General features: G+C 38.9%; 1 protein-coding gene across 1 annotated transcript in view; it reads left to right on the plus strand.

Annotated features, from left to right (window-relative positions):
* Nucleotides 1-27,464, plus strand: part of ACTN2 (actinin alpha 2) — a 67,612-nt gene that overhangs the window by 29,810 nt on the left and 10,338 nt on the right. The window contains exons 4-18 of the mRNA XM_059468917.1: nucleotides 582-668; nucleotides 1,729-1,816; nucleotides 3,873-3,951; nucleotides 6,572-6,653; nucleotides 9,944-10,029; nucleotides 11,479-11,571; nucleotides 12,594-12,824; nucleotides 13,941-14,088; nucleotides 15,595-15,745; nucleotides 22,788-22,896; nucleotides 23,732-23,872; nucleotides 24,016-24,198; nucleotides 25,333-25,467; nucleotides 25,957-26,136; nucleotides 26,504-26,650. Coding sequence (XP_059324900.1) covers nucleotides 582-668; nucleotides 1,729-1,816; nucleotides 3,873-3,951; nucleotides 6,572-6,653; nucleotides 9,944-10,029; nucleotides 11,479-11,571; nucleotides 12,594-12,824; nucleotides 13,941-14,088; nucleotides 15,595-15,745; nucleotides 22,788-22,896; nucleotides 23,732-23,872; nucleotides 24,016-24,198; nucleotides 25,333-25,467; nucleotides 25,957-26,136; nucleotides 26,504-26,650 — 1,940 coding nt within the window. The remainder of the gene's footprint in view (nucleotides 1-581; nucleotides 669-1,728; nucleotides 1,817-3,872; nucleotides 3,952-6,571; nucleotides 6,654-9,943; nucleotides 10,030-11,478; nucleotides 11,572-12,593; nucleotides 12,825-13,940; nucleotides 14,089-15,594; nucleotides 15,746-22,787; nucleotides 22,897-23,731; nucleotides 23,873-24,015; nucleotides 24,199-25,332; nucleotides 25,468-25,956; nucleotides 26,137-26,503; nucleotides 26,651-27,464) is intronic.

Below are 27,464 nucleotides of genomic sequence, written 5' to 3' on the forward strand. Positions count from 1 at the left end.
GCTGTGGTTCTGAGCAGCTTGGCAGGAACCTGTGTATCTCAGTGTCTCTTGAGCTGCTCTTCTTGTCTTGTCTGGGCTGGCACTAGAGGTAAATTCTCAAACATAAATAGTACAGGGGAAATTCTGAGTACCATTTTATTAAAAATGAATACTGTTCATGTCCTGTAGTTTCTTAAAAATTGGGGTAAGACCCCAATGTTTTTTGATTCTGTTGTATTTGAAAACTGTTAATACTGATACTGTTCAAACTTTCAACATTTCCCTTCATGTTCTCACTAACACATCATCCTAAAAGGTAGAGATTTAAAACTGTTACAACCACCCAGAGAGAAACCTTTCAGCATGGAAGGACTGAAGTGACTTTGACCTCAGTAACCTTCAGTTCTACTGACAGAGTAGCACAAGCATGAGTTTGTTGAAAAATGAACCCAGGTGAACTCTGTGTGCATAAAAAATTATAGTAAAAGTAGAATTAGTTTATTAGTTACAATGTATTATTTATAGAAATGTGTGATTAAATAAGATGAAATTGAAAAAAAAACCATTTAAAATACTACTACTATATCTATTTTTCACCTTAGAAATCGTGGATGGCAATGTGAAAATGACACTGGGTATGATCTGGACTATCATCCTTCGTTTTGCTATTCAGGATATTTCAGTGGAAGGTAAGAGCAATACAATTATGTTAAATAATTAAGAAATGTGTTTAAAGGCATTTTAAAATGAGTTAAGTGAGAGAAGTGTTTTAAAAATAATTTTTCCACAGAAAATGATCCTGTAAGTTCTCTACCTGGTGACAAAATGAATTTCTGGAAGGAAAATTATTTACTCTCCTTATCTTGACAGAGACCTTGAGCCAGCTTTCTAAGTGCAGAAGTTCTGGTCATGTCTCTCAGCTACAGAGACAGAAACATGACTGTGTTTCTGAGCTGTACCCTTTGTGTTTGGCTCTATTTCCAACATACATTTTTAGTCCTGTCCATTTGTCACATTCTTTGCAAATAAATATGATCTGATTATATCCTTCTTCTTTCTATCTATAATTTTTTCCCCTCACTGTTTCAGAATTTTTTTCTTAACTTTCACTTGCTAACTGGCTTCAAAAAGCATGTTGTTACAATACTCTTTAAATCAAGTCTATGCTTTGAAAGTCTAGAATTCTAGAAACTAATCTCAATTTTCGGCAAAAGTAGAATTGCCTCAAGCTCTGCCTGCATGTTATCCTGCACACATAATTGGGATATTAAATGTGGGCCTAATTGTTTATTTAATAATTTCTGACCTTTACTTATGCACTCAGATGCCCATAGGGTTCAGAAAATAAATGTGGTTTTTTGGCACTTAAACCTCCCCATAAGCAAATGAACTGAGACTACAAGCATATTTCATGTACATTTCATGGCACCAACACAATCTTTTATGTCTATTTGCATTATATTTTTATTGGGTATTTTTCTCCAGTGTACAGTCTACTGTCCAAAAAAATATAATTCCTTTAATTTCTGACATCCTAGAACATTCTGTACAGGCTGAGACTAATCTTAATTGATCTTTGTATTTTAATGAAATGCCAGTAGTCCATTTATATGGAACAACTTTTAGGATTAAATGTTGGTTTATGCTTTTCAGTTTCAGATGTCCAACCACATGTAAGATGACAGGAAATTAATTACTTGAGCACTTTTAAAATTTTTCCCTTTTTTTACTTCCTTGTGTCTTTTACAGAGACCTCTGCCAAAGAAGGGCTGCTGCTGTGGTGTCAAAGGAAAACGGCTCCTTACAGAAATGTGAACATTCAGAACTTCCATCTTAGGTAATCTTCCATTATTTCAAGAGATAGAAGCAATCTCAAAAATGTTATGTCAAATTTTCCCCACAGTTGTGCAGGTATATATTTGATGAGAGAATTTTGCTCTTCCCTAGACCTTTTTTAAATTTTCCTCCTCTATCTTCAGAGCATTATTTTGGTTAGCCTTTAGCATTATTTATTATGACTTCCAGAGGTACTATTTAAAATAAAAAGATCCTGCTATATACAGAATTACCATGTTACATCTTTAGAGGTCCTTTGTATTTTGTAGTAATTCCTGAGTACTGTAGCATAGTGGCAAATGACTGCTTTCAAATGAGAGCCACAGAGTTGTTCTTCTGGCAAAAAGACCAGTGTGTTGAGCATGTGAATATCTCATGATTGTGATGAATCAGTCTGTATTGTTTTGCAATGTGCATTGCTATAAGGAGCATAAAATGCACTCAGTAATACACAACAGCAGCACTGTAAACACATTTGTTTGCAGAATTGGGCTCATAACCTAAGTTGGAAAATTTGGTGAAAGCTCCAGCCTTGTGTTTCTTTGTTTTCATTAAGAGCTAGAATGGGAATTCCAGGCCCTATACAGGTTTGGGGGATTTGGCTAGTTCCTAAATCTGTGCCACTGGCCAACCTCATAAAAGTACATGACTTACCATGTGCACTTTTTAACCAGGTGATCTTCCCTTCCCTGAGAGCCTTCTAGTATTTAAAACAAGAGCTCTATATTAGTGATTTGAATTAATTCTTTTTGTGTAGTACCTAAAGCACATTTAGTGGCAGAGAAGATACAGTTCATGCATATGTTACAAGATAAGAAAAATTTGTCTGATGTAAAGTCCCTGTACTGCCTCTCAGAGATCTGAAATTTTCTCTGTGTTACTTTCCTAAAATATGCAAAGATATATTTTATAGAACTTTTATAGAACTTTTTATGGATTGATGGTATACTGTAAGTTACAGTGTCAGAATCTTAGTGTATTTATGTACATGTCTGATACATGATATGGGGAAAACATCTTGAGTGGAACTACCTTGATTTATGTTTGTGTGGATTGGCTCTTGCAGTACTACTTTGCAGTGGGCTATCCAGATCATTTTATTTTGCAACTTTTGGAAAAAGAAAAAGAAAATTTTCAGTGCTCACTTTGATTTGGTTTTACATTCTAGATGATTTTATATTGTACAATGTAGGTATATTCTGCTTGATTTTTTTTTTTTTTTTGAGATGGTTCTATTATTTGAAGGACCTACCCAGACATCTCAGGAGTAGGGATTTTAACAGTGTTAACATGCTTAGGCTCACACAATTACTTCACAGGACAAGACCTCAAACCCTCAGTCCCTGTGATTGCTTAAAGTCTTTACATAAACTATCTTTCAGTGTAATTGCTTCTGGCTGAAAGAAACCTCTCATCATCTTTCCAAAAATATGTTATTTGTAGCTCCATTCATTTCCTGTTCTTGCCACAAAAGGTAGCAGGTCTGAAGTCAGGCTGAAGTCTAAGAACTCAGATCAAATCTGTCATATGTGTGAAGTGTTTTAAATAAACTGAGCTGATTGATGATTTCTTACTTCTCTAAGCACTTGGTTGTGCCAGTAAAATTCTCAGAAATAACAGATGAAAAGCCAATTGCTTCAGCAAATTCAAGTAATTGCAGGTTTGCTCTCCTTTTATTTTTTCCCAAATACGCTGTGAGTGTAATGGGAGATGATGCACTTTCATGGATGAATGTGTACTTGAGCTGTCTTAGAACACTGCATGAATTAAGCAATTGACATCAGGGACTGTTGAACAAAATGTACATTGCCTAGAAAGTATTTGAAGTCTACATGGAGTTTATGGAGTATACCTTAAGTGTGTATGGACTGTAGAGTAAGATATGTACTATAGATAAAGGAGTACAGTAACAGAGCAGCTCAGAGAGAGTTGACAGGGTGTAAGTTCAGGATTTGACAGAATTCCTGCTTTAATTTAAGCCTTGAGCAAGGATCAAACTGTAAAATGCCATGACTTTATTAACTAATTTTTTCTCCATTTTATTTTTTGCTGTAAAGCTGGAAAGATGGCCTTGGATTATGTGCACTTATCCACAGACACCGACCTGATCTTATTGACTACTCCAAGCTAAATAAGGTCATCAGCCTGGGTGCTACAGCATGCTGTCCTGCAGTGATTTGGCTGGCTTCTGGTTTGCTTAGCATGTTTTCTAAAAGACAGGCTGAGGAGTGCATACTAATTCTGACTGACTTTCTAAAGTCCTTCCCAAAAAACCTCAATGACACAAGGGAGAGGACCTCCTGACTGTCCTGTGTCCTTTCCTTCCCATTAATATGACTTCAGCATTTAATTGCAAATAATCTGGCCCTCAGATTCTGGCAGTTGATGAAGTCTTTACATTGCCCAGTATGGATGTTAAATCAAATACATTGGAATTATCCATTTATCACTGATAGTATTGTCCATCCTGTTTTTATCTGGTGTAAATAACTGGAGATTGCAGACCAGTAAACAATGACATGACAATCAATCCTAAGATTCCTTAGAAAAAATACCACTCTTACTAACTAGGAATACACAGTAAATTACTAGTCTTACATATCCAGGAAGTATTCACTGATTTTCAGATCTACTCTTCTACCTGTACTTCCAGACAAGTGGAAGAAAAACCCATAAACTAACCTCCTTAGGTAGTACCTCGTGGGGATTAAAAACTATTTTCTTACAGTTTGTTACTTATGGCAAAATGCATGTTTTCTAAAAGATACTTTGGTTTGAGAGGGAGAAATGAGGAATGAGCAGTAATGTCAGAATTTCTTGGTATTGTTACTGAAGGGAAAAAAAACCTAGAAAGAAGTAGAATGTTGTTGTTGCACATTAGCTCTCAACACAGACACACTGTTTTCTCCTCTCTGGAATGAATCTAAACACCAGTCTCATGTAAACACCAGTGCAACAGAAACCTTAATCATGGTTTTAATGTCTTGTGTGCAACTTTGCATTGATGAGAGAGAGTGGTAAAATATCAACTGTCCATGCCCTTTCATTGCCAATTGGTTTAGTAGTGGAATCAACTGTTATTAGAAAGTCGTTGGTGAAGAATAGATAAATGAATGAACTGAAACTATTTTAAAACTTAGTCTGCTTTATATGTTTATATGTTCAATTTATGCCAGAGTCCCTGAAATGCGCAGTGATGAAAATTAAAAATTAAATTAACTTAGTACTGAACACATAAGATTTAAACTTAGGCAGCTGTTAAGATAACTTCAAATCTGAACCAACGGGCAAAATATTAGCCATCAAAACCAGCTTGTTCTCCAATTCTATATGCAACCTTTCCTACAGATAAACAGAGTAATGGAATGACTGAGCTACCTGTCTCTGTGCACATGTGCTTATTATGCATGGCATGAACAGAAGTGAGTTTGATTGAATCTGTGCTTTGAAAAGTGGTACGTGGTGCTGAAGAACCATCCCATAGATGAGTGCTGAGAAAAGGGAACAGAACATAAGCAGGTCTGCTTCAATGCTACTATTTTCCTCTTAGACGTTTCCAAAATAAGAACAGGTCAGGTTTCAAATTGAGGCTGAGCTGTTGCACATAAAGCACAGGCAGAAAAAAATAATCCCAAAATAGATCTTGCTTTTCTGGCCTGGCTGTGTTTGATTGACTCTTCATTTTGGTTACATTAACAGCTGTCTTGGTCTCTTGTTTCTTACCGCCTGCATGCTGTCCTTTCCTTTTCTCACCGATATGTTTCGTGTAGCTGGAAAGATGGCCTTGCTTTCAATGCCCTTATCCATAGACACAGGCCTGATCTCCTTGACTATGCCAAGTTAGATGAGGTATTTCTTTAGCTGTAGCAGAGATTTTTAGTTACTGTGGCTTGTAGTTCTGTTTAAAAGGATGGGTGATGGAAATCTCCAATTCTTCAGAAGCTGCTATGATTTTAAAGCAATCCTTTACCAGTGGAGCACTATTTGCTCATGCACTTAGTACAAAGCACAAAAATAGGAGGTGATCATCACTCATTCATGGGCAAAGTGCTTTAACTTAGTCAATAGGTCTCACTTAGATTTACTGTATTTTTGAATTTTCTTTTACAAAATCTGTGTTCTCTATCTGAAGTGTGCTCACAGCTTGCTTTCTCTTTCCTTCAAAAACCAAAATCTCAAAACCAGAGGAAGTGTTTGAATTTCCATAGCCCTAAAATTCTGTTTATAGAGGTATTACGGATTTTTATTTCCAAGCCCAAACTGGCAAGTTTCACTCCTTTTGGAGAACAATTCTGCCTGTGCTTGCTTCTTCTCATGCATGCACCTAACCAGCAGAGAACTCAGTGGAAGTCACAACCCTGTGATGTACTGTGGATATAAAACAGGCAGGGCTAACTCTGTGTTGAACAGTCTCATTTAGCCTGTTGGTCCAGTGGCATTTAGTGTCTGTATAGCTGCTGTATTTCATTCAGAATTAACTCAGAACTGAGAGTACACTGTTATCTGTGTTCACCTTCAGAATACATTTCCAGCAGAGCTCTAGCTGTAGAGAACAGCTTATTAAAGTTTTCTTTTGAAAACATAGCAGCAGATGGACCAAAAGTTTATATACCTAGACTGTTTTTTGAAGAACAATAGTTGTGACTCCAGTTTACAGTTTGGAAAAATAGAAGCTAAGTTTTAGTGTACTTACTCTAGTCTTGCTTCAAAGAAAAACTTCTATCTTTGACTCATTGTATTTTTTTCTCTAATGCAGGATGACCCCATAGGGAATATCAACCTTGCCATGGAAATTGCTGAAAAGCATTTGGATATCCCAAAGATGTTGGATGCAGAAGGTGAGAGTTATACCTTACTGAAGTTTGTGTTGTTTGTAAGCAGGACACAGTAAAATTTCTTTTTTTGTTGGGTTTTTTTTTTCCTAACAGATTTTCAGTATTCCTTCCATATGAATCATAATGTAGCAACCTGCTTCATTTTCAAAAATATATTTTCTTTTCTTTCTGGCATGCATTGGATAATTTCACTCACTTTTTGCTTTATTATTTATTGTTTGTTAATGGTTGCATTTATTACAGTGATTTGGATCCTAACCTCAGCACATGGTGCCACTGTGTTGAGGTAGAATGCAGGATCAAAAATTAATCCTTGCTTTTAATAATTCATATTTAATAAAGGGAAATATAACTGTTAGCAACTTAAAGCATATTCAGTTTTCTAAACATTTAAGCAAGAGGCCAAAAATAGAAATAGTAGAAGTACTTTGAAAGCCTTCAAAATATGCTAACACATGGCTCACCTCTGAAAAAGAGCTAGGTTGAGGAAAGCATTTTTTTGGTTCATTTTAGTTGCAAACTTTTTGCAGTGATACTTTTAACAAATAATTCATGTGTCTCCAATTATCTTGAGAATTTCCTGAATTTCTTCAAGATAACCAAACTTCATACTCGGGGCTGAAAAATGCTGCCAAGCTACTGGAATTTGCCTAAATTAGTTCAAAGCATTCTTCCCCAAGAATGGAGACTGAGCTATGGTGGCTTCTCAGTAAAGCAGTGATAAGATGGGAATCATCCAGAGCACTCAAACTGACTACACCTGCTCCTCTTGAAGTCTTCATTTGGAAAGTTAGACAGGATGATTTGGAAAATCCAGGCTGTAATCTCTTCATTGAAGAATAGTTTCACTTTCATGCTTTAAAACAAATTGTTCTCATCTTTTGAAATGCAATTCCCCTTTCAACAACACCACTTAATTATTTTGTTCTGAAGTACTGTGCAAGGAATAAACAGAGAAGTGCTGCCCCTTGCCACTGAACAGCTTTCTAAGTTTTTTCCTCTTCTCTTCATAATCAATATAAGAAACCTTTTGTTTCCTTACCAAATTTGCTGCACATTCTATTCCTTATCTTACTGTTCTCCTCTTGCCAGGGGAGGTGGTAATGAACTTACATTCTTTCTGATACCCTTTAAGTATTCATGGTCACTTTTTTGCCATCTTTATTTCCACTGTGCTCTCTATGGAAACTTTGCGAAATTTTGTTCACAGCTACATAAAGTAGATGCAAAATCAGTAAATATATTGATCCTGAACTTAGAAATCTCACTGTTAACATTAGAAATTTTCACTCATTCCAGGGCCTTTTCAAGTCAGTATCTTCCCACTCCTTTCATTGACAGGAATCCATGCAGGTTGCACTGGAATCATCCATTACTCAGCCATAACTGCTGTAAAAACACCTTTTTCTGCCTTCTCTGTTGAGTATTGAAAAGGTCCATTTTTACCCATGGGTGCATACCTTGATTGCACCCACTTTGTATTTCCACTCTCCTGCCATGGTAGGGACAAAGCTATTAGCCAGCCAAGCCAAACCCTCCTGTGATTTATGCTATTAACAAAAAAGATGGGCTGGCACAGGGATTGCAGAGCTGCTACTGTCCAACTTTTCCTAGCACAAAATGTATTTCTGGCCTGCAGGAGTTGTACAGGTTCCCAGTATATGCCAGTACCCTGTCAGGCACAGGGACCCTGTGCTGATACACACTGAGTGCAGTTCTGGTTTGTGACTGTCAATGGCTGCATTTAGCTCTGCAGTAATTGCAGTGATTCAGATGAAGTTGCTTTGGAGTGGCAGTGAAGCTGAACCCAGCAGATCTGCCAGCCATGCCATCTGCTGGGAAGTTTCGACAAACCAGAAGGTAGCAATATCCTTCTGTACAGTCTCAGCCTTCAGATGTTTTGCCATTTCAGGGAGAGTTGTATCTTTTGTGTTTGCTGATTCCTAAAGCTTCGGTGGCTTTGCACTCATATCAGTAAACAGATGCAACCTGAATAATTGTGTATTTATTTGGAATCCTTACAGCACTGAGGTGGCACCATTAGCATAATCAGATGAAAGTACCTTGTGAGAATTTCTGAGCAGTTAACCCTCTTCTCTCCACACAGATGTAGTAAACACTGCCAGACCTGATGAAAGAGCCATTATGACTTATGTTTCCTGTTACTACCATGCATTTGCTGGTGCTCAGAAGGTGAGACTGTAGATGGATCAGATCTCATCCTTCACCTTCTGTCTTGTTTTTTTTCAGCAATTTTTCCTTTTCTGATCTTTTCCTCACTAGCTACTAGAACAGCATCTTAGAGCTGAGCTCATTTCCTGTCGCCTCTTTTCTCTGTGAACTGCTGTTTTGGTAGAGCCAGTAGTAGTCTATCCATTTGTTCCATTGAAGCAAACCTTCCTGTCTCATCTTTCTGCATATTTAATAATAATATCCAGTAGGTTTTTGACACCTTGTTACCAAAAGGGAGAGGATGATGTTCCCCCTAAAATGAATTTGTGTGCATTCATCTGAAGCACCATTAAAAATGTAAGGTGAAAATAAGCTCAGAGTGAAAATTGTAGAATTCCATCTTTCTTCTCTCTGCTGGATATTATTTCTGCTACAGATGTCAAAATCATCATAACATGCTCAGAAAATAATCCCTTCTCTTATGCTTTCAGGATTGTTTTTAAAATGTTAAATGCTTAATGGTAAGTACAAACAGCAACATCAAATGATGCTACTAAGCAAAACAGAAACATGTATAGACATCTCAGACAAGCTCTGGAATCTTGTCCTAAAGAAAAGGAAAATTCTAAAAAGTAAGGTGGTTTGGAGTTGGGCATACTTCAGGTATTGGTAATATGAAAAATACTGATGCTAAAAATGCTAACGTGCAATTTCCAGAGAACATCTCCCCAGACTGAATGCAGTCTGTCTTTCCTGTGTCTTAGTCAAAACCCCCACAGCTGAAGTCACCAGACATATGTGTGCCAGTGCTTAAGCAGACTGTCCTGGTAAAATTTGGGTCACTCCCCCTGTGACAATACTGCTGGATCAAGCTTAATGAAAAAAAAAATCCTCCTCTTTGTATGAGCTTACACTGAATTTTTAGTGTTTTTTTTATTCTGTCAGCACCCCTCAATCTAACAGTAAATTTTTTACAGCTTTGTAGAATTTCCCGGATACAGAGCTAAGGACAAGAAAACAGTAAGAAGGACATGAAGTGATGCATTTATTTATTCATTCTATTTTCTACTCCTCGATTCTTTTTTTTCTTGTTTTATTTTAATTTCTCCCCCCTCTCGTAGATATTGTGAACACTCCCAAACCTGATGAGAGAGCTATCATGACATATGTGTCCTGCTTCTACCATGCTTTTGCTGGAGCAGAGCAGGTATAGATCAACTGTCTCTTCAGGTTGCTGTGTTTTTTGACTGGTTGTTTCACATTTCCACTAGTTTATTAAAAAAACCAACCTCAACTAATTTAGTACTATGTGGTTTTAATTAACATTCGCAAGTATCACTTGAGCACTAATATTTGTTTTTAACCAACTCTCAAAGCTGCTTTAGTTAAATGTTATGTAACAAGTTAACTTCTTTAATTCAAATATGCATTCTGTTTCTAATTGTGGGTCTTTATTTGGAAATTATAAGGACTGTTTCAGAAAACACTGATTTGAAGATATTAAGTATTGTTGCTTGTTGCTACAACATCTTATGTGTTTGCTACATAACAGAATGTTTGACTTTTGGAGACTGAGACTTACGCATGCTGATTAGTAATTTAGGGCTAGATTTTTCAAAGATGCCCAAAGAGACAGAAAGGCGCAGAAGACATCCAACACAGTTTTTGTGCCTGGTTCTCACTGAAGCTGACAGAATTATTTGTGGATGGAAGTACTAGTATAAAAGGCATGAACATCAGCAGCAGATGTTCATGTAATTAATGAGATACTCACTTATAAATGTGGCACTTCCCACTCTTCTCTTTCATACATTTCTAGACTACAAATGGACATAATCCAACTTATGTTACACAAAAAGCAACTAACCTTTAAAGTAGCTGATATTTTCCCTTGATCCTCGCGACTGAATTTCCCTTCCTGTCTGCTAGGTCCCCTGTACCTTACCACAGCACAGCTGTGCATTGTTGCACTCTCTCATTCCTGGGTAGGAGGGTTTTGCTATTCATGCAGAAGGGGAATTCCAAGTACTCTGTAACACAGGAGTCTACATGGATATTTCTTTGATTAGATATACTCCAGAGTCATATTTTAATGAAAGTACTGCTATGTTGTAGCAAACTAGTAAATTTAAAATATGACAGAGCTACACAGAGCCTTCACATATAAATTTGTTAGGAGACGTGAAAAGATTTGCTGTCAGTGGTTGAGCTGCACTTAGTCTCAAAGGTTGTACATTTGATATGCAGATATAGAGTGGTCTGAGACTCCTGCATCACATGTGGTGTCTATCCAGTGTGGCTAACAAATCTAATACTTTTTGGATATGACTTTAAAAAATAACCAAATAGGATATCTTGAAGAATGGCCTAAGTTGTTTTTAAAAAGAAAATATTTATTAGACAACTGTATAATAAGGCTTCATTGTACAACAAGGGGACCTCTGTGCTGATCCATGCCTCATTCAGGCCATTGGAATCTATGGCTGCAGAAGGAGGGAAAATGAGTATCTAAGCAACATAGGAGTATAAATCACCAGTTATAAAAAAAATGGTGATCTTTTATTTGCAGCAGCCACATTCTCTCTCTTTCTCCAAGCCTACACCTTTCTCAGAATGTGTTTATGAATATTTTCTGCTTATTTGCTGTGTGTTACAGGCTGAGACTGCAGCTAACCGGATCTGTAAGGTGCTTGCTGTGAATCAGGAGAATGAGAGATTGATGGAAGAGTATGAGAGACTAGCAAGTGAGGTAAGGATGCTCTATCTGGAATGTGGTGACAACAATGTTCATGAAATATTGAAAGCTGAAAGATGTGTGCACTCTCTTCAAGACAGAAGAGCAGAGACACTGTGAGGGTAAATCTCAAAGTGGCAGGTTTCAAAGCCAATGCCCAAGATATCGAGTTTTGGGTGACTCCTTTGCCACAGACTTCCTGTGTGACCTTCAGCAAATCAGTCAGTCTTGTTAAGGTGCCCAAAAGGTTGACTTGAGGATTGCCATCCATCTGCCCCAAGACCAGGCTTCCTGTTTCTCTAATCTTCAAAGACAGCCATCCTTGACCACATGGGAAACATACCAGATCAAGCAAGACCCTTGGCTTTGTGTACTGCAGAGCACACCTGGAGAGGGTCTGCCAGGTTGTTCACAATCCATCTGTGAGCAAGGACAGCAGATGAATGTACACATGAACGTGCTCCTCCTGTCCTTTCTAGTTTAATGACAAATCTGCTGAGCAGGACTACAAATGTAGAGTGCACAAATGAGAGCTCTCTTATCTTTTATTGCTTAATCTGCAAAAATAAACTGAAATCACCATACTACTTTCTGTATTTAAATTTGCACTAATGGCCTTCTGAGTGAAGATTTTTATATGACCTCAGCCTGGTTTCTGTCCTGATCCCATAACTATGACAAACCTGAAAATCCAAGACCAATAGTTTTGAAAGTGGCAGTTGATACTGGGTAACTGAGATTTTGAGTAATTAAAGGAACCTTCTATGTGTGTTTATCTTTCTGAAAATCATGTTATTTCTAGAAATACCTGGAATATCTGGGCAAATTTGTTATTTGTATAAAGCAATACAGTATAAAAATATTGTTCAGCTTTGAATGTCTTGATATCTTGTGCTTACTCACCATTAAGGCATCAGTACTAACTGAAGTCAATGATATTAAAACAGAACAAACTTAAGATTTGTATGTTTGATATAATCTTTTTTTTGGTTGTTTTTCCATTGCCTTTATTTGACTTGTTTTTGTTGGCTTGAAAGCTTTTGGAATGGATTCGCCGGACAATTCCTTGGCTGGAGAACAGGACCCCAGAAAAAACAATGCAGGCTATGCAAAAGAAATTAGAGGACTTCCGGGACTACCGCCGCAAGCACAAACCCCCCAAAGTCCAGGAGAAATGTCAGCTGGAGATCAATTTCAACACCCTGCAGACAAAACTGAGAATCAGCAATCGGCCTGCTTTCATGCCATCAGAGGGGAAAATGGTTTCAGTAAGTAAAGGAGGCTTTAATATTCTGTTTGTTTTATCAATGATCTCCCAAAAATGCCAATGTGAGGGATTGAAAAGCCATTCTAAGTCATTCTCAGAAACATCAGTTTGTTGTACTTTTTCAATACCACACTCCTTTTACACATTCCCTTTTGTTCTAGAATCTTGCTTTCTAATAAGCATGCTCCTGCCTCTTTGAAGGCTTTCCCAAAAGCAAATTATCTGGAGATGCAAGACGATATAGAGCTTTCTTTGGCAGTGTTATTAATACTCATGTATTATTGGGCCAATGATTGCTTATTTAAGCAAAACTCTTTTTTTTCCTGACATTTTAATCATCAAACAGACAGACATTGCTCAATACATGTTTCTATATTTTTTCTATTTTGCTTTTTCTCCTATGTCTATGAAGATAAGAATAGTCCGTACCAAGAATTCTCATCTGCTGATAAGTACTGTGACTTGACTGGGTGAAAACATTTCCTGTGGAATACAGCAAACCTGTTTCTGAACTCTATTCTATCATTGTGCTTTGTTTTTCATAAACAAAAAAAAATTGCTCTGTCTGGAAAGGGTTTGCTCACTCTCCATATGCAGAAAATAAGGGCCCTGTCATTTCAGCTTCCCACTCATGTCTTTTGAGTTTGCAAGAAAGCTCATGAAACTTTGTGTACCACAGAAAGAGAAATGAATTTGTGTTCCAGGTAAAACATGCACCAAATCCTCTTGATAGTAATTATCTTGCTATTGTTCACTTGTGAAAGCAAAGCACTTTAATTTTGATAACACATAGATATATTATAAAAGAACACATACATGGTAAAATGGGAGGTAAAAGCAATATATTGTGAAGACATTGGACCTGTAGCCATGCTTGGAAACCATTTCTATAGGGGCTCCTTTCATAAGTGCCCCTGAACACAACACACTATGAGGAGCAGGTGTCCACACTAAAATGCAACGCCCTGACAATATTTTATATAATTCTGTGATTTTACAAAATCTGCACATAAAAACTTCTCTTTTTGAAGCCAAATTGTGAATGAATCAAAAATGTGTAAATTAGATAAAAAGATATTATAGTTTCATCCATCTCTCCCATGTATTCTCTTCACAGGATATTGCTGGCGCTTGGCAGAGACTTGAGCAAGCTGAGAAAGGCTATGAAGAGTGGCTGCTGAATGAAATACGGCGACTGGAAAGACTGGAACACTTGGCTGAGAAATTTAGGCAGAAGGCTTCCACTCATGAACAGTGGGCATATGGTGAGGAGAGATGGCTTTTAACATTTTTAGTATTGTAATGTTTGAAGTCGAACTGTCAGTGCTGAGTATTTGCCAGCTACAAGCTCTCTCATAAGTAGTTTGGACAATTTCAGACAATCTAAAATAATTACAGATAAAATGTCAGGTTTCGTTGACTGTAGTCACGGTCCTAACTTGTTGGCATGTTGCTAATGAGATGTAACTGTAAAAATCATACTTGAGGCAGTGAGTCAAACTTAATGGGAATATTCTGTATTTGAATAGAGGCCATTGCTGCTAGTGCATTCCTACACAGTTGTACACCAGGAATGCAGTCATACCACTGGCTGAGTGTGGAATTATTAACAGAAATATTCTGAGTTTATTATTATTTGGTCACCATGGTGTTCTGAATAGTCCAGATAAACTACATGATGCTGGACTTGTGTCTGCTTTGCTCCAAACTCTTAATTATAAACTATTAATAGTTCTGGCTTCTAATAGTAACCTAACCTTACCTGTAGTTGTGACACCTGTAGGACCTCACAGTGACATTCAGTTTTGTTGGGGCCTATTAAACGTAGGTCTGCTCTATCATCCTGACGACTGTCTTCCTGTTTCTGCCATGCTTCTGGCTTTTCCCAGCTAGATTTTTTTGACACTGTGAAAATGAATCAGAGTCCATCCTCTTATAGTTGCTGGAAGCATGCAAGTCTGTAAATGGTTGCCAAGCAGATATTAGAAGGGAAACTACAGCCCTGAGAGCTGATTTTCTGAGTATAAACTCCTCATGGTGACAAGTCAGAGCTGTTGTGTAGGGAAAACTTCACGTAAGCTGGTACACAGCAAGTGGAACAATAGTTGCTTCTGGCTCTAGGATTCACAGAGCTGCAAATGCCATGTGGTGAGTGCAGCTGCAGGGCCTGTCTGTGTGGATTCAGTTGACCAACATAGGAGCTACTCAGCAATAATATTTCAGTTTCTACTTAATCTTTGTTTCTCTAGCCTTTTGTAGATGAGTTGGCATTTTCCACTTAAAATTCAGAGTTCAATACAAAAGGCAGTCACACATCTCAGGTTTATTTTTTTTTTAAGTGCTGAAATGACAAATGAATTGAAGGCAGAACATAAAAAAAGAATAACAGATCATTAGTAAGAGTGAAGCTGAGCATAGCAGTGTAATTTCTGGGTTTTTAAGTCTATTCTGCAAAAAATTATCACAGTGGTTTAGAGATACAGTTTTTGCTAATATACCATTTTTATGCCAGTTTCTCCAGCAACATAGTACTCACTATTTTAGACCTGTATAAGCTGCCTATGCAAAACCCAGGACATTACTGTGAGAGCTTTAAAAATATGTTTCTAATTAACATGTGCTGACAATTTGCTGCTGATTTCAGTGGGGGTGGGATTTAATTTCATACAGTTGATTTTCACCATGCCTCAACTAAAAAGTTGATTAAATTTACAATTTTCCTAACAAATAAATTGCTAAAAAATGAGTAATATTTTTATTTCCCCGTTCAGGCAAAGAGCAGACCTTGCTTCAGAAGGATTACGAGTCTGCGTCTCTGACAGAAGTCCGTGCCATGTTAAGGAAACATGAAGCTTTTGAGAGCGATTTGGCTGCTCACCAGGACAGGGTGGAACAGATCGCTGCCATTGCCCAGGAGCTGAAGTATGTTCCATTTAAAGGCTTGCAGCTGCTGACATTTAACTTTGCGATAAACTCTTTCCAATGAATTTGATAGTGTCATAGGTACCAACGAAGGAATTCCAGGCATAGCTTCATAAGTATATTATCTGAGCTGGTAACTGAGACCTTTCCCTCATCTCCCCCTTACCCCCAACCAAATATAGATATTCAACTGAACAAAACTATTTGAAAAGAAACATTTTCAACTTGACTTTACAGTAATATTTTAGATTAGCTCTACCCATGAGTTTGTTGTGGATTGATGGGAATCCTGGAGAGGTATGGGCTATGAGTTGTTTAACTTAGAAAATAATTTCACTTACACAAATTACAGATCAAGTATCTTCACAAGAATGTTGGTCCTTTCAAAATGCTTCACATCCCTTTATTATCTCTGTAATAGTGGATAATGCACTGACTTCCTGCAGATTTAACAGTCTCTAATGTGCTTATTTTCACAATCTCTTGATATTATATTTGGAATTGCCATTGTCTCCATTTTACAGAAGGGACGCTGGAAACGAAATAATTTGCTCTCAGATTCCTGCCCTTGGCTTCCTTGAAGCTCTCCAAGTTTCAATTTCTCACCTTGAACTGGCAGAACAGTTACTGCTGAGAAATGAAATCTTAGAAACATGCCCTTTTTTCACTTTGTGAAGGACCATGACTCACAAACAGCTCCATCTTCATTAACAATTAAAAATCAGATACTTGTCTAAAAATGTAGTGTATCGTATCTGATAGCAGTAGCACTTACAGTAATTGTGTAATTCCAATGGATTTAAAAGAAAAATTCCATCTTCGGGATTATTTAAAGGAAGAAAAATTAAGCATAGTGGGCAGACTAAGTACTGTGCTTTGGTTAATGTGAAAGAAATCAGAAAAAACCACAGAGAATGGAGATTGCCCTGAATGTGTGAGATTATGAAACACTTTGTGGCATGCCTTGATCTCTGCTGTGGAGTTACTTCATAGGATGGCTTGTGTTGGAAGGGACCTTAATGATCATTTAGTTCCAAGACCCCTACTGTGGACGGGGACATCTTCCACTAGATCACGTTGTTCAAAGCCCCTCGCCTTGAACACCTCTGGGTATGGGACATCCACAGCTTCTCCAGGCAACCTGTTCCAGTGCCTCACCACCCTCACAGTAAAGAATTTCTTCCTAATATCCAGTCCAAACCTGCCCTCTTCCTGTTTAACGCCATTCCCCCTTGTCCTCATTAAAAGTACCTCTCCATCTCTCCTATAAGTCCCCTTTAGGCACTGGAAGGCTGCCATAAGATGTCCCCAAAACTGTCTGGACAGCCCCAACTCTCTCAGCCTGTCTTCTTAGGACAGATGCTCCACTATTCTGATCATCTTTGTGTCCCTTCTCTGGACCTCCTCCAACAGGTCCATGTCTTCTCTGGGGATCCCAGTGCTGGATGCAGGGTTCCAGGTGGGGTCTCAGCAGAGCAGAGTGGCAGAGTTCCCTCCCTGGCCCTGCTGCCCACACTGCTTTGGATGCAGCCCAGGACACGTTTGGCTTTCTGGGCTGGGAGTGCCCATGGCTGGGTCATTTTTAACTTCTTGTCAAGCAACATCCCCAAGTCCTTCCTCCCAGGGCTGCTCTCAATCCATTCTCTACCCAGCCTCTATTTGTGCTTGGGATTGCCCGGAGATTTGTTTCTCTTTATACTAAAGAAAGTTTCTGTAACACCTAACCATTGCTACTTCAGTTTCAGCTTTATGAATGATGAGAAACTTTGGGAATGTAGCATACATAGCACAGCATCTGCTTACCAGTGTTTGAACCCTCTGTCCTTTACCTCTGGTGACGCCAGTGAGCACTGTATCCTGTCTATTTTGGGAGTGTCTCTTCTCAGTTGTTTCAGTAATTTGCTGTGTGAAGTAAAACAAGTTATTTGTGGCCTGGGCTGCAAAGGTGCTGAAAGCTGATTGCATTTAGAGATGCTCTAATTTGACTTCTTTGCTTCTGTATACAATGGTGTTATCAGTGCCTGATTTTTCACTGTGGCTGTGTAACTGAATTAGGCTTAATGCCCATGGGGAACACTGAATTAAAGGTCATAAAGGTCAGGTTTTATCACTGGCTGCAAGCAAATGTGCAGCTTCTATTTAAATACTGATTTTAATTATTTATACATAATTCCTCCCACAATAAAATTATGGAGGAAAATGTTAATTTCTTTCTTAATCCATATTTTTAAAGAAGGACTAATGTCTGAATGTGCATTGGCTAAGAAATGTGCATTGGCATCTGATACAAAGCCTGTTGAAGTCAGTGTGGGTATTTATTTCTTGATTTTCCTTTGTTTGGTTGGTGGGTTGACTGCTTTTTTTCCTCATCACTGAAGCAGGCCCTTACAGAAAGCATCATCGTCTGTGTCTAAATTCCAAGTCAGTACACCTCCACGTTTTGTTTTAATCAATCTCTTGGATGCCTAAAGTTGCAATTTCAAAGGAGAACTATTGCTGTATGACCTTGAACTCTATTAGTTAGAGTTTCCTGTCCTGGTATTTCTGCTACAGCTCAGTCCACTGTGTGCTTAAGGTTAAAGTTGCTAAAGCTTGTTGATTGATGCTATTTAATAGAGAATTTGTGTGTGTATGCAAACAGGCAATTCCAGCCAGGATGCTGCTATAAGATTGTTGTGTTGCCAGCCTATATAAACTTAGATATTCCTTGGCAAAGAGGCATGATAGGGCTTGGATAGGGCTTTATACAAAGCTGAAGGGGACAGGCATTTCTAAAATGAGATTTGCCATTTATGACATAATAAATGCTCATTTGAGTGAGCTGTGCTATAAAAACCCATATTGATTTATGATCTTATGTGCTAATTTCAATGTTTTCAACCACCAAGACAAAAATTTTGGAAAGTAGTTTCTTGTATATCCATCACTTGTAGTACAGTGACTGATTTTCAGCCAAGCAGACCATTATCTGTAAGACTGATTTTAGAGTAATTTTGATTCTGGCGACCTGGGCTCAAATTGTGCTTACGTGCATGGTTAACATGAGCCTTGTTCTGAAGCACTGCTAAAACACGTTGCTCAGCAGGTTATTTTTGTGGCACTATCACTGTTCCCAAAGTGAGCTCACACTTAAATGCTTCTCTGGATCAGGTCAAAATTTGCCTGAATTTTTAATTTTTGACAAAGAAGATTGAGTTGCTCAGAAGATCAGTAGTGGTAACTTAATGACTTTTAAATTCCAAAGGCTGTAGGTTTCAAGTGGCCAAACAAATAGAAAGATTGTTCTCTCAGAAAGTCTGTAACACATGAGAAGCAGTACTTCACACACTGCAAAGTAAAAATTTTTATAAAATGTAAATCAGTCTCCTCAATGTTGAGAAAGATACAAAAATTAATAGAACAGGGAATGTAAGTCTGTGTTTTATTTCCAGCTAATTAATCTTTGAGTTATTACTTCCTCTGCTCCTGCTTTGAGCAGAAAAATGTTCTTTGATACCTATAATACACTTGAAGTAAACAACAGCAGGCCAAGAAAGGTAGTGGAGCTACACTGCTTGATGCCACTTGGTAAACTAACATAGGATTTAGTTAGTTAGCACCATGGGTGCCCTTTTTGAAAGTTGTTTTGATGTTATTCTCCTACCTATTTGTTCACAGCACATATCCCTGGAAGGAACAGGATAGTAGAGATCTCACAGGGAATGACTGAATCTCCCTGGCAGAGCTTGTGAAGGAAGGTGGCGTATCACCTTCCAGGACTTTGACCACAGCTGGTACAATCAGTCCCTCACTTTCATGGAAGGACACCTGCCCTTACCCTTAATTGACAAAAGGGGATAAGTGATCCATTGAAGCAAAAATAAAGTTTGCTCACTCAGGAACATAATCTAATAAACTTAATATGCTATAATGAAAAAACTCCCAACTTTCAGCCAAAAGCTCCTGACAGCAAAATCAATCTCAGCCTGTTTCATCCAAGACTCTACACTTCTAACTTAAAATTTCTTAGCAGATAGGTGACTTTTGTTGTACCCCTTGAAGGCTACTGAAAAGGCTTCCAAAGAAGGGAGTGAGTTTTCCAGTTAAGGAGCCCTTGTACAGTGTGACTTGCTGGCAGTTTTCTCTTTACATATGAGAGTTTACTTTCACAATTCTGAGGTTTTTTTGTTATTTTTTAAACTTGTTTAGAGGATTGGATTAGAGAATACCTAGGCAAACTTGACATCTTACAATTCTATAGGCTCTGATGGGCTGCATCCATGAATGCTAAAAGAACTGTTGGATACCATAGTGAGCCTGCTCATGATGATCTTTGAAAGGCCATGGCAGTCAGGAGAGGGGCCTGAGGACTGGAAGAAAGCAAATGTCACCCTGGTCTTCAGCAATGGCAAGAAAGAGGACTCAGGGAGCTACCAGCCTCCAGCCTCGTCTCAATCCCTGGCAAGATGATGGAGTGTCTGATTCTGGAGGCCATCTCTAGCCAGGGAAGACAGGAAGGTGATCAGGAGTAGTCATGTAAATCATGCTTGACCAACCTGGTTGCCTTCTACGAGTCAACTACCTAGATGGATGTGGGAAGACCAGTGGGTTTTGCCTCTCTTGACTTTAGTGAGGCTTTCAACACCATCCCTCACAACATCCTCATGGGCACAGTCAGGAAGTGCAGGCTGGATGAGCAGACAGTGAGGTGCATTCAGAACTGTCTGAACGGCAGATCCCAGAGGGTTGTACCCAGTGGCACATGGTTGTGTTGTCACTTGTGGTGTTGCCCAAGGTCCAGCGCTGGGCCCAGTGTTGTTCACCTTGTCCATCAATGCCTCAGGTGAAGGGGCAGGTGCCTCCTCAGCAGGTTCACTGAGCACACAAAGCTGGGAGGAGGGGGCAGTACCCCAGAGGGCTGTGCAGCCCTTCGGAAGGAGCTGGGCAGGGAAGGGAGCTGGGCAGAGAAGAAGTGACTGAAATTTGTCAAAGGCACGAGCAGGGTCCTGCACCTGGGGAGGAAAAGCCCCTGCACCAGCACAGGCTGGGGGCTGAGCTGCTGGAAAGCAGCTCTGAGGAGAAGGACCTGGGAGTCCTGGTGGACAGCAAGCTGTCCAAGAGCCAGCAGTGTGTCCTCATGGCCAAGAAGGCCAAAGGTCTCCTGGGATGGATTAGGAAGAGCATTGCCAGCAGGTCGAGGGAGGTGATCCTGCCCCTCTACTCAACCCTGGTTAGGCACATCTGGAATGCTGGGTCCAGTTCTGGGATCCTCAGTACAAGAGAGACATGGAGCTCCTGGAGCAGGCCAGTGGAGGGATACAGGGATGATGAGGGGACTAGAACATCTCTCTTATGAGGAAAGGCTGAGGGAGCTGGGCCTGTTCAGCCTCGAGTAGAGATGACTCAGAAGGGACCTAATCCATGCCTGTCAGCATCCAAAGGGAGGGTGCCAAGAGCCAGGCTCTTCTCAGTGGGGCTGAGCAATAGGACAAAAGGCAATAGGCAGAAACTGATGCACAGGAAATTCCATCCGAATATGAGGAAGAACTTCTTCATTGTGAGAGTGACTAAGCAGTGGAATAGGTTGTCAGAAGAGGTTGTGTAGTCTCCCTCACTGAGATATTTAAGAACTGCCTGGCCTCAATCCTGCAATATATGCCCTAGGATGACCCACTCTAGTCTCTTCCAACCTGACCCACTATGTGATTTTGTAATTCTGTGATTCTGTTATGGTATTTTTTTACCTGTTTTACTATTCTTGACTTTCAGCAGTCAATCTGAAGCTTCTTTTAAACAGAATGCTTCTCATACTTCTCAGGTTTTTCCCAAACCAGATTGCTCTGACTGGGCTTAGAAGAAGCAACATGAACACTGCCCCTGGCCTACAGAGCTGCTGGCTTCTGGCCTCTGGCTTCACAGAGGAAAGCTGCCTCTGTTCTCATTTTGTCCTCTGTGACTCTCTGTATTACTGGCAGTGTGATCTGTTCATTCCTCTTGCCAATTGCCTAGAGAAGAATGCTCAAACAAAAAGGGAACAAATTCTATCAGCACTTGCTGTCTTGTTCAAGCCTCAAAGTAACCTTAGATTGATTATTGCCATGTGTCACATATTTCCAGCCCCTCTAACGTTTAGTACTGGGCAGAGTGTTCTCAAGGCAAAGCCAAGAGCTAAATTCAATGGATGGTGATGCACCAATAAAAGGGAGTTTCCAAAGTGTCAAACACATGTATTATGGATGATTTTCATTTGCCACTGAGATCAAAAGTTCAGTTTGAAGCAGAGTCAGTCCAGAATCTCAGGACATAACCTCAAAAATTTATTCCAGTCTCAGGCTGAATAGTAAGTTGCTTTCTTCAGGATGATACTAGCCTATTAAGCAGGTGAAAAAGCAATGGTAACTGCTGTCCTTTGTGAATGCACTCATTCATCCTGGTGGCATATGTGGGTCTGGAGATCCCTGTTCTCTGAAGCAGCCAGTTCTGGGGTGTAGACCTGTGAGGAGATCCTGGAGAGGAAGATGAAAATTGTTCTCTGCTCCCCAGATCCTGGGAGCCCCTATAAGTACTGCCACGCTTGTGAGAGGTTATGCTTTGAATACAACCTGATTTGTATTTCTCAATTAAATAATTTCAAAGCATATAAGGAAAGGATCATTGGATTATTTAAAACAACATAGATATTTCAGGCCAGTTAATTAAAAAAGGTACCAATCTTTGCAAACTTGTTAAAGACCAAGACTGAAACATTCTAGCCATCAGGGGATCAAATTGCTTGTGCCACAGGAATAGCTAAGACAAAGATGTTTGGACACCTTAATTGTGATTAATACCTGGGTGTCACTTGATTTTTCTCAGAACAGAGGGGATTGATCCTGTTCCTGTGCTGTGCTTCCTGAAATGCTGAATGCCTAAACACAATGTCTGTACTGCAACACTTGCTTACCTTAGGAGAAATATTGCAAAGAAGAGGGGAAAAATTAAATTATTGAGGACCAGTGGATGTGTGGACACTGCTCCTGTCTTTCACAAAGTCACACAGAGTTTTGCCTTTGCTCTTTCCTAGTGAACTGGACTACCATGATGCTGCAAGTGTCAATGATAGATGTCAAAAGATATGTGACCAATGGGACAGTCTGGGAACACTCACTCAGAAAAGGAGAGAGGCACTGGAGGTAAACCATATAATAAGGATCAGCAGCTCAGCTGAGGAAGGGAGAGGGAAATGAACCATTTATTTCAGATCTGGAAATGGTGCATTTGAGCATCCACTTTGTAGTCCAAAGAGCAAAAAACTCTTTCCTCAGATAATTTTAATTTTTGTGTGATTACTCTTGCAAATGGACTGAATTACTCAGAGTAGACTTGACAGAACTGAACTGCCACGAACAGTTCTAATGCAGCAACAAATGTCATGTGGTTTGTAGCACCCCTCTGTGGGAATCTGATGTCCAGCAAGGCTAAAAAAAGCTATTGGTTGGTTACCTTTTCATACCAGTCTGAGTTTGCAGTCTTGCATACCTTTCTGTCCAGCAGTAAGTCAATTTTTGGTAGTGAGTATTTCAAAGCACTCAGATACTTTGCAAAACCTTGTTCTTTTGGAAAAGAGGAAGTCACACACATAAATGCCAGGGTGAGAAATATGTAATTCTTCCTTTTTGTACTTAAAAGAAATTAGCAAATCAAAATGAGCAGATTTTAATTCATTTGCAGATAGATCCCAATAACAAAAATGCTTAATATATATGCACATTAAAATACTTAAAATATTAGTATTATACTTCACAAGCATACACCCACTCCTTTTAATGTTTTGGATACGAGAGTACTACTGCAATTAGTCCTATTGCCTTAAGTGGGAATCCTTAAAGCAGGTGCTGAAATCAGTCAATGCAATCAAATGCATTACAAAAGATGAGGCATGACTTTGTTTCTGGGTGGGTATGTGGTATGTGTGGAGCTAGATCTTGCCCTAATAATAAAAGAATGCACTTTTCCCAACCTGTACAGAGGACAGAGAAACTGCTTGAAACAATTGATCAGCTTCACCTGGAGTTTGCCAAAAGAGCTGCTCCTTTCAACAACTGGATGGAAGGTGCTATGGAAGACCTACAGGACATGTTTATTGTTCATAGCATAGAGGAAATTCAGGTAATTGTATTATTTCCTGCCTCTACACCCAGCAGCCAGGATGTTTGAGAGCCTGAAAGAGGAGCTTAATTACAGCAGATCTTCCAGATGCTGGAAGAAATGTTGGAGTTTTTCATGCTTTCCCTCTCTGTTTCCGATTTTAGAGTTTAATCTCTGCACACGATCAGTTTAAAGCTACTTTGCCAGAGGCAGATGGTGAACGACAGGCCATACTGTCAATCCAGAATGAAGTTGAAAAAGTCATCCAGAGTTACAGCATGAGAATAAGTGCAACCAATCCTTACAGCACTGTTACAGTCGAAGAGATTCGCAGCAAGTGGGAAAAGGTAACGTATGCTAAATTGCTAAATACAGAAAGGACATTGTAGCACATTGTTCCACTTGAGAATTACTGAGAATATTCAGAGAACTTTACAATACATCTCTAAATTATTCTAGATCATCAGATGCCAGAATGAATTTCTACAGTACCTTATGCTCTTCCTTATGCTTGCCCAGCTCACTTCACAATATCCCTTGCTCCTGTCATGCAATATTACCTATGTCCTCTTTGTCTTTCTGCCAGGACAAGAAAAGCATGTGTTGAGGCAGGTGCCTGGCTAGGGGTGCTGTTAAAAGTGCAGGAAATGATTGCATTCTTTATCTTAGTATAAAGAGTAATTTTTGTGTTTCTTCTACTCAGATGCTGCTTTTCAAAATATGTTGTATAAAATCAGCATCTTTGGAACCATTAATGTTTCTGTCCAATTAGATTAAAACTGGCATTAGCAACTGAAAAGTACTGGGAAGGAATTAAAGAGAGGCACCTAGAGCAATCACACCAATTTAATTTCATTAGGAACCAAGACAGAAAATGTGCTGCAGGTAAATTGTGTAAAATGTAGAATTACAGAAACTTACATGGACAAGAGCACATCTTCAATGGGTAATAAAAATGAAGCAGTAAGGACTAAGGTTAGAATCTCCCTGGGAAATTCAGAAGGGTAGGCCAAACAAAAGCATTTGCAATGAATTAGAGACCTCCAGATGTGCATGACAGACAGAACATGTCTCATGTTATCCTATTCTAATGGAGGTGCTCAAATAAAATATTTTGCACGGTCTTTTCTTAGAAAAATTACTTAGAGATTGAAAAATCACCTTCATTTTTCAAAATAAAAACAAAGTAACTGCTCTAAGACCAGTTAAAGTGAAATTGTCTTGAACTTGAATCCAGCCAGAGGTGAGAATTTCTTCTCTCTGGATGTCAGTCTCTCAGGTCAGGCTGCCTAAGACCATGTTACAAATTTCTCATGTTAGCACAGATTTTGTAAATAAAACCGTTATCATTCTGGCTTGTTCTTCTGATACCAACCTTCAGACCAATAATGGAAATTAGTAGCTGTAGACTTACTTGTTCTATTTGTTTTTAAACTATTGAATTGTGCCTACTCACCTTTAGTGCCCTCCCACTGTAACAGGTGAAGCAGCTGGTGCCTCAGAGGGATCAATCCTTGCAGGAGGAATTAGCCCGCCAGCACGCCAACGAGCGCCTGCGCCGCCAGTTTGCTGCTCAGGCCAACGTCATTGGGCCATGGATCCAGACCAAGATGGAGGTGAGTGCCACACCCTCATGCCAAAGCTGATGAACAAAGTGATTTTTAATTTTTTCATCTTTACTTTATATACAGGGCAACAGCAAAGTCAGTGACAGTTTGCCAGCTGTTTGAACCTTAACTATTTAGCACCCATTACAATTATTCTTAAAACTTTGTGGAACTTTGTACAAGTGGTACCTTGATGGTGGACCAGGAGATTCAGCTTTGAAAAATCAATCACTAACCAATTACTATTTAGCTTCTGCTTTTTGTAGAAAAGATACCAGGTTCACTGGGGTCTCAACATTAATTCCAGATATAAATGTGGCACATTTCTTTTGAAATGTATTTTTTACAGTAAAATCTCTCATCTCCACTGTATGACAGTGTTATTACTGTCACTTCTTAATATAAAAATACAACATATTTATGTGAAGATTGGTCAAATTGGCACAGCTGAAGTTTAAATTTTTTGGGACTGGGGGGTGTCTTTTTTTCTTTTGACAGGAAATTGCCCGCAGTTCTATTGAAATGACAGGGCCTTTGGAGGACCAGATGAATCAGCTGAAGCAATATGAGCACAACATCATTAATTATAAACACAATATTGACAAACTGGAAGGAGATCATCAGCTTATTCAAGAAGCCCTGGTGTTTGACAACAAGCACACCAACTATACCATGGAGGTAGCCATTTACTCCCTTTTGTATTTATTAGTTCATTCTGTCCTCGTGTGCTGTGTAACTACCTTCCCTGATTTAAAGGGACTGCCACAGCAGAGGGAATTTGGCAGGCTTTCTGACAGTCTCATAAGACTTGCTTTATTTTCATTTATTTTCATTTTTTAGTGATGGAGTAGCCATTTAGAAACCAATTTTGTATTTTTCTGGAGGCCATTTTTATTTTTAGTGATCCTTGGTCATAATACAGAGTTAGTGGTATGGAAAAAGTATCACATAAATATTTAGAGCTGATTTATTTCTTATTGTACTTTTTATACTCTTAAAAGAATATATTTGCTTCTGTAATAACTCAGAATTTTCTCTCTCATAGCACATCCGTGTTGGATGGGAGCTCCTGCTTACCACCATTGCTCGAACTATCAATGAGGTTGAGACTCAGATCCTCACAAGAGATGCCAAGGGTATCACCCAGGAACAGATGAATGACTTCAGAGCATCATTCAATCACTTTGACAGGGTACAGTACTCCTGCTTTTTCTCAGCTAGCAATATTTATTCTTCCCAAAAGCGAGTTTCTTGGCATTCCAAACATAAGCCTTTTAAAAAACCTGAAAATGAGCTAGCAATGGGCTCTTTTTAAAAAAGTAAAAAAGATCAGTTAAGATAGAATTTATAAAGTCATGGGATGGCTTGGGTTGGAAGGGACTTCAAAGATCATCTAGTTCCACTCTCCCCACCTTGGGCAGGGATGCCATCCACTAGACCATCTTGCCCAGGGCTCCCACAGCCTAGTAGCATTGTGCAAATAAATTAAAGATTAATTTTTGCTTTTTAAATGTAATGCAGAATTATAGTTGTGCTACTATGATTTAGCATTTGTCCAAATAATAAGCAGAACTGCATAAATTCATGTGATTTGGAAAATAACATGACTCTTTTATTTTAAGACTGTACAGCATGTTCTAAGTACTTGCTGTTGTTTCCATCTCATTAAATTTAGCTGGAATCTATATCACAGAGGTTCTTTTTCCCCTTTGAATCACAACTTGTGTCCCTAGAAATGTATTTGTAGGGAATATAGTTGGGACACTTACAGCTGTCCAGGAATATCTTTTATTTTTCTGGCTGTATGTGGGAAATAAGAGGCTGTGACTTTTTTTAGTTATCTAAATATGGATGAATAAAAAAGTAGGAAGGAAAATAGTGCTGTCATGAAACTTAACTAACTTCTGTGAGTTATGCAGTATTTATGGACAGGGTGTTATAAAGGTAACTATTAATATACACAATAGCAAAATATATGCAAATGGGGATCTGACATTTGCAGTTGG

Source organism: Ammospiza nelsoni, chromosome 3, assembly GCF_027579445.1.
Source record: "Ammospiza nelsoni isolate bAmmNel1 chromosome 3, bAmmNel1.pri, whole genome shotgun sequence".
Lineage (NCBI taxonomy): Eukaryota > Metazoa > Chordata > Aves > Passeriformes > Passerellidae > Ammospiza > Ammospiza nelsoni.